This window comes from Pristiophorus japonicus, chromosome X (genome assembly GCF_044704955.1).
Source record: "Pristiophorus japonicus isolate sPriJap1 chromosome X, sPriJap1.hap1, whole genome shotgun sequence".
Lineage (NCBI taxonomy): Eukaryota > Metazoa > Chordata > Chondrichthyes > Pristiophoridae > Pristiophorus > Pristiophorus japonicus.
In genome coordinates this window covers 39,469,205-39,476,322 of record NC_092010.1, presented here as the reverse complement: position 1 = coordinate 39,476,322, position 7,118 = coordinate 39,469,205, and the positions used below count along the sequence as shown (strand labels likewise).

Here is a 7,118-nt window from a genome sequence, read left to right as displayed (position 1 = left end):
CCGCCCCCCCCTCTCTCTCCGCCCCCCCCTCTCTCTCCGCCCCCCCCTCTCTCTCCGCCCCCCCCTCTCTCTCCGCCCCCCCCTCTCTCTCCGCCCCCCCCTCTCTCTCCGCCCCCCCCTCTCTCTCCGCCCCCCCCTCTCTCTCCGCCCCCCCCTCTCTCTCCGCCCCCCCCCTCTCTCTCCGCCCCCCCTCGCTCCGACTCTCGCTCTCTCCGACTCTCGCTCTGTCGCTCTCTCTGTCTCTCGCTCTCTCTGTCTCTCGCTCTCTCTGTCTCTCGCTCTCTCTGTCTCTCGCTCTCTCTGTCTCTCGCTCTCTCTGCCTCTCGCTCTCTCTGCCTCTCGCTCTCTGTGCCTCTCGCTCTCTGTGCCTCTCGCTCTCTGTGCCTCTCGCTCTCTCTGCCTCTCGCTCGCTCTCTCTGTCTCTCGCTCTCTCTGTCTCTCGCTCTCTCTGTCTCTCGCTCTCTCTGTCTCTCGCTCTCTCTGCCTCTCGCTCTCTCTGCCTCTCGCTCTCTGTGCCTCTCGCTCTCTGTGCCTCTCGCTCTCTCTGCCTGTCTCTCGCTCTCTCTGTCTCTCGCTCTCTCTGTCTCTCGCTCTCTCTGTCTCTCGCTCTCTCTCTCTGGCTCTCTCTCTGGCTCTCGCTCTCTCTGGCTCTCGCTCTCTCTGGCTCTCGCTCTCTCTGGCTCTCGCTCTCTCTGGCTCTCGCTCTCTCTGGCTCTCGCTCTCTCTGGCTCTCGCTCTCTCTGTCTCTCGCTCTCTCTCTCTCTCGCTCTCTCTGCCTCTCGCTCTCTCTGCCTCTCGCTCTCTCTGCCTCTCGCTCTCTCTGCCTCTCGCTCTCTCTGCCTCTCGCTCTCTCTGCCTCTCGCTCTCTCTGCCTCTCGCTCTCTCTGCCTCTCGCTCTCTCTGCCTCTCGCTCTCTCTGCCTCTCGCTCTCTCTGCCTCTCGCTCTCTCTGCCTCTCGCTCTCTCTGCCTCTCGCTCTCTCTGCCTCTCGCTCTCTCTGCCTCTCGCTCTCTCTGCCTCTCGCTCTCTCTGCCTCTCGCTCTCTCTGCCTCTCGCTCTCTCTGCCTCTCGCTCTCTCTGCCTCTCGCTCTCTCTGCCTCTCGCTCTCTCTGCCTCTCGCTCTCTCTGCCTCTCGCTCTCTCTGTCTCTCGCTCTCTCTGTCTCTCGCTCTCTCTGTCTCTCGCTCTCTCTGTCTCTCGCTCTCTCTCTGTCTCTCGCTCTCTCTGTCTCTCGCTCTCTCTGTCTCTCGCTCTCTCTGTCTCTCGCTCTCTCTGTCTCTCGCTCTCTCTGTCTCTCGCTCTCTCTGTCTCTCGCTCTCTCTGTCTCTCGCTCTCTCTGTCTCTCGCTCTCTCTGTCTCTCGCTCTCTCTGTCTCTCGCTCTCTCTGTCTCTCGCTCTCTCTGTCTCTCGCTCTCTCTGTCTCTCGCTCTCTCTGTCTCTCGCTCTCTCTGTCTCTCGCTCTCTCTGTCTCTCGCTCTCTCTGTCTCTCGCTCTCTCTGTCTCTCGCTCTCTCTGTCTCTCGCTCTCTCTGTCTCTCGCTCTCTCTGTCTCTCGCTCTCTCTGTCTCTCGCTCTCTCTGTCTCTCGCTCTCTCTGTCTCTCGCTCTCTCTGTCTCTCGCTCTCTCTGTCTCTCGCTCTCTCTGTCTCTCGCTCTCTCTGTCTCTCGCTCTCTCTGTCTCTCGCTCTCTCTGTCTCTCGCTCTCTCTGTCTCTCGTTCTCTCTGTCTCTCGCTCTCTCTGACTCTCGCTCTCTCTGTCTCTCGCTCTCTCTGTCTCTCGCTCTCTCTGTCTCTCGCTCTCTGTCTCTCTGTCTCTCGCTCTCTCTGTCTCTCGCTCTCTGTCTCTCGCTCTCTCTCTGGCTCTCTCTCGCTCTCTCTCTCGCTCTCTCTCTCGCTCTCTCTCTCGCTCTCTCTCGCTCTCTCTCGCTCTCTGTCTGTCTCTCTGTCTCTCTCTCTCTCTCTCTGTCCCTCAGTGTCTCTGTCTCTCTCCGACACTAGGGCCACTTGTCGCATGGCTCTCAATTACCCTGTTAATCAACTAACACAGCGCAGGCTAGGAACTGAACCTTCTGCTCCATACGGCTCAGACTCTGGGTGGGTGGGGGTTCCTCTGAGCCTCGGGCAGAGTTCAGGTACGTTCCCCGTGCGGGGTGGCATGTTGTTCCTTCACTCTGCTCTGCTCTTGTGTTCACAGGCCACTTCATATAGCAGCACGCAACGGGCTAGCCTCAGTGGTACAAGCACTCCTTAACCGAGGAGCCACTGTCCTTGCCGTGGACCAAGAAGGTTGGTATCTGTCGCCTTTCCCCACCTACCTCTCTCCCCCTCACCCCCCGGATACTGTAATCTATGCCCCAATGAGTCGGCTCACAGGTTTGTAGAACTGTTGAGTTGGGAGCGGCTTAGCCAGGTCACGTGATGTTCACAAGACTCAATAAAACCCCAGCCAGTTGGGTTCGGGAGATCCACGATGGGGCAGGTGGTTGTGAGCCCGGTGGATGAACCGGTAATGTGTCGTGTGATTGTTAAACCTTTGCTAATAAACCAACTCGTTCTTAATAGCGATGTGTTGCTGTGAAATCTTTCAGCAAAGAATTCATGAAGCAAATACATTACGGATACAATGCCACAACCAGCATTCACCCTCCGGTACCTCCCCGACATGACCTTGGACAACCCGGCAATGACGATGACGCCACAGCAAAAGCCTTGTGGGCTATTCAGCTGTGGGAGGGTGCATCGCGGCCAAGCCTCAATACTGTCCCCGTCCCCCCCCCTCTCCCATGGCTGATGTTTGCACTTGCCCGCTTTCCAGCGATGGGGTGGGGGGTCACAGATGGTAATCAGTAGCGGGTGCCGATGTTTCCCCCCGACCCCCGACCCCCAGAGTCGTGAGGCCAGTTGTAACGCCTCCCCTACCCCCACCCACCCATCCACCCACCCAAGCCAAGATTCTCTAAGTTGCCACAGTGTGGAAGAGGTGCTGGTTCCTTGCTCGTAGTACGCTCTCCACAAGCACTAGGCACTCCCCTCCTCCCCGCCAGGCCCATCTTTGTGAGACTGGCCGGGCCTTCAGCTGCCTGGGTCCTAAGCTCTGGAATTCCCTCCCTGAACCTCTCCGCCTCTCTCTCTCTCCTTCTCTTTTAAGACGCTCCTTAAAACCGAGCTTTCAGTCGCCTGCCCTGATAACGCCTCATGTGATTCGGTGTCAAATTTTGTTTGGTAACGATCCCATGAAGTGCCTTGGATGCTGTGCTGCACTCCTGGCCGGCCTCCCACATTCTACCCCACATAAACTCGAGGTGATCCAAACCTCGGCTGCCCCCCCCCGTGTCCTAACTCGCACCCAGTCCCACTCACCCATCACCCCCTGTGCTCACTGCCCCGTGTCCTAACTCGCACCGAGTCCCACTCACCCATCACCCCCTGTGCTCACTGCCCCCGTGTCCTAACTCGCACCGAGTCCCGCTCACCCATCACCCATTGTGCTCGCTGACCTACATTGGCTCCCAGTTAAGCAATGTCTCGATTTCAAAATTCTCCATCCTTGTTTTCAAATCCCTCCATGGCCTCCTTGCCCCTCCCTTTCTCTGTAATCTCCTCCAGCCTCTACACCCCTCCCTATCTCTGTAACCTCCTCCAGCCCTCCCTATCTCTGTAACCTCCTCCAGCCCCTACACCCCTCCCTATCTCTGACCTCCTCCAGCCCCTACACTCATCCCTATCTCTGTAACCTCCAGTCCCCTAAACCCCCTCCTTATCTCTAACCTCCTCCAGCACCTACAGCCCTCCCTATCTCTGTAACCTTCTCCAGCCCCTACACACCTCCCTATCTCTAACCTCCTCCAGCTCCTACACCCCTCCCTATCTCTATAACCTCCTCCAGCCCCTACACCCCTCCCTATCTCTGTAACTTCCTCCAGCCCCTACACCCCTCCCTATCTCTGTAACCTCCTCCAGCCCCTACACCCCTCCCTATCTCTGTAACCTCCTCCAGCCCCTAAACCCCTCCCTATCTCTGTAACCTTCTCCAGCCCCTACACCCCTCCCTATCTCTAACCTCCTCCAGCTCCTACACCCCTCCCTATCTCTGTAACCACCTTCAGCCCCTACACCCCTCCCTATCTCTGTAACCTCCAGCCCCTACACCCCTCCCTATCTCTATAACCTCCTCCAGCCCCTACACCCCTCCCTATATGTGTGACCTCCACCAGCCCCACAACTCCCCGAGATCTCTGCACTCCTCTAATTCTGCCCTCCTGACCATCCCTGATTATAATCGCTCCACCATCGGTGGCCGTGCCTTCTGTTGCTTGGGCCCCACGCTCTGGAACTCCCTCCCTAAACCTCTCTATCCTCCTTCTACACGCTCCTTAAAACCTACCTCTCTGACCAAGCTTTTGGTCACCTGCGCTAACTTCTACGTATGTGGCTCGGTGTCAGATTTTTATCTCCTAATGATCCTGTGAAGCACCTTGTAACGTTTCATTACATTAAAGGCACTACATAAATCCAAGTTATTGTTGTACAAATGGAAGCGGTCGTTTAATTAAACCTGGTGAGAGAAATGTGTACGGTGAAGTAAGGAGACGCTGGCTGGAATTTTTTTTTATAGCCTGGTCCTCACTTACAGAGAACAGAGTGTCGGGATAAATGGGTCATTTTCCGGTTGGCAAATAGTAACTAGTGGGCTGCCGCAGGGATCGGTGCTGGGTCGTCAACTATTTACAATCTATATAAATGACTTGGACGAAGGGACCGAGTGTAATGTAGCCAAGTTTGCTGATGATACAAAGATGGGTGGGAAAGCAATGTGTGAGGAAGACACAAATAATCTGTAAGGGATATAGACAGGCTCAGTGAGTGGGCAAAGTTTTGGCAGCTGGAGTATAATGTGGGAAAATGTGAGGTTATCCACTTTGGCAGAAAAAATAAAACAGCAAATTATTACTTAAATAGAGAAAAATTGCAAAGTGCTGCAGTACAGAGGGACCTGGGGGTCCTTGTGCATGAAACACAAAAAGTGAGTATGCAGGTACAGCAAGTGATCAGGAAGGCAAATGGAATGTTGGCCTTTATTGCAAAGGGGAGGGAGTATAAAAGCAGGGAAGTCCTGTTACAACCGTACAGGGTATTGGTGAGGCCACACCTGGAGTACTGCGTACAGTTTTGGTCTCCTTAGTTAAGGAAGGATATACTTGCATTGGAGGTAGTTCAGAGAAGGTTCACTGGGTTGATTCTGGAGATGAAGGGATTGACTTATGAAGAAAGGTTGAGCAGGTTGGGCCTATACTCATTGGAGTTTAGAAGACTGAGAGAGGTGATGTTATTGAAATGTATAAGATACCGAGGGGGCTTGACAAGGAAGATGCAGAGAGGATGTTTCCCCTCCTGGGGGAATCTAAAACTGGGGGGCATAGTTTCAGAATAAGGGGTCACCCATTTATAACTGAGATGAGGAGGAATGTATTCTCTGAGGGTTGTGAATCTGTGGAATTCTCTGCCCCAGAGGGCTGTGCAGGCTGGATCTTTGAATATATTCAAGGTGGAGGTCGACAGATTTTTGAACGATAAGGGAGCGGGCGGGGTAGTGGAGCCTGAGCCCAAGATCAGAGCAAGCATGATCTTATTGAACGGCGGAGCAGGCCCAAGGGGCCAGACGGCCGATACTATTATCTGTTTATGTTCTGCTCTCTGCTCTCTCCGCAGGTCACACCCCGGCCCTGGCCTGTGCCCCCAACAAGGACGTCGCCGACTGCCTGGCACTTATTCTGGCTACCATGAAGCCTTTCCCGCCCAAAGACGGCGTCAGCTCCTTCAGCCTCAACCTCATCAAGAACTGCAGCATCCTGGCCAAAGCTGTGACTCGGGACTCGGTATCCAGCTTCAGCAGCAATGCACTGGGCCTTGACGGCTGTTACCATGAGTAGCGGCGGGGGAGGGGTACCGTGGGTGAATCCATCCCATAACCTTAACCTTAAAGGAGAGCAACGCCGGTCGGAAGCGTAGCCTTACTAGTAACTCGCGTCGTATAAAACATGCACTGCAATTTAGTCTTACATATTCAGGAGTTTACAGAATAGGCTTTTCCAGTTTCGAGTCCAGCAGCCATAACGTTTCAATATACTTCAGTATCATTTCATTTTATTTTTTACAAAGAATAGTAGCTTGATACAGTAATTTCAAAAAAGACGGGGAACAAGTATAATATATATATTATATTATATATATATATATATGTGTAACAATAATATACACTAGTCCGTGACAGTTGAACCGCGTGTGCTTAAAAACTGACACCAAAGATTATAGGTGTGTGGATTGCGGGCGATTCAGTCCCTCGTTGTCTCCCTTACAGAACAGTTCGAGACATGTCTGCTTCCTGTTGGGTGGGGGAGAGCTCGGTCCGTGCAGTGCAGTCACCGACCGCTCACTTTTTGCGGGCGGGCGATGGTCGCGAGTAAGGGTCCCAGCCCGGCCGCGTAGTGTACAGAATTCAACGCGTTCAGCCGCCCGCCCCTCCCTTTACCCTGAAGCGGTGGCTGTGATCGCAATGGGGAAAACTGCCCCCCTCCCCCACCACCCCTCGGTATGTCATAGCGCCGCCCCTCACGAGACAACAACACAAAAGCCCGCGCAGTTATTCACCTCCGGTGTAAACCCTCGGGGTGGGAGAGGGTGGGGGCACTGAACGTGGTCAGTGGCGGGATAAACCGCCCGTGTTACATTAGTACGTTCGCCGATAACCTGCGCCCGCTGCTGTCAATCTCCGTGTGACCCGGGCGGGGGGGGGGGGGAGATTTTTAGAAAAATTAGTGTGCGGTTTGATTTTATATGTATTTAATTTTACTAAAAAGGCTGCAGGTTTTTCTTTTTTACAAATTACGATTACATTTTGACAGCTGCTATCCTGTGTCCGATGGGCATCGCCCCCCCCCCCCACTGCTGGAGCTCCCTGAAGGTGTCCCCTCCCCGAGGGCACTGCCCTCCCTCGGTCCGGTTACCCCTCCCCCTCCCCGAGGGCACTGCCCTCCCTCGGTCCGGTTACCCCCCCCCCCTCCCCGAGGGCACTGCCCTCCCTCGGTCCGGTTACCCCCCCCCTCCCCGAGGGCACTGCCCTCC

General features: G+C 54.9%; 1 protein-coding gene across 3 annotated transcripts in view; it reads left to right on the top strand.

Annotated features, from left to right (window-relative positions):
• Positions 1–6,798, top strand: part of ankrd52a (ankyrin repeat domain 52a) — a 99,285-nt gene extending 92,487 nt beyond the window's left edge. For 2 of the 3 annotated variants that reach the window (XM_070869729.1, XM_070869728.1), the window contains exons 26-27: positions 2,191–2,282; positions 5,706–5,792. In XM_070869729.1, the coding sequence (XP_070725830.1) occupies positions 2,191–2,247 (57 nt within the window). In that variant the 3' untranslated portion in view covers positions 2,248–2,282; positions 5,706–5,792. Of the gene's footprint in view, positions 1–2,128; positions 2,283–5,705 lie in introns of all 3 variants that reach the window. The other variant, XM_070869730.1, reaches the window with a different exon arrangement.
• The last annotated feature ends 320 nt before the right edge of the window (positions 6,799–7,118 follow it).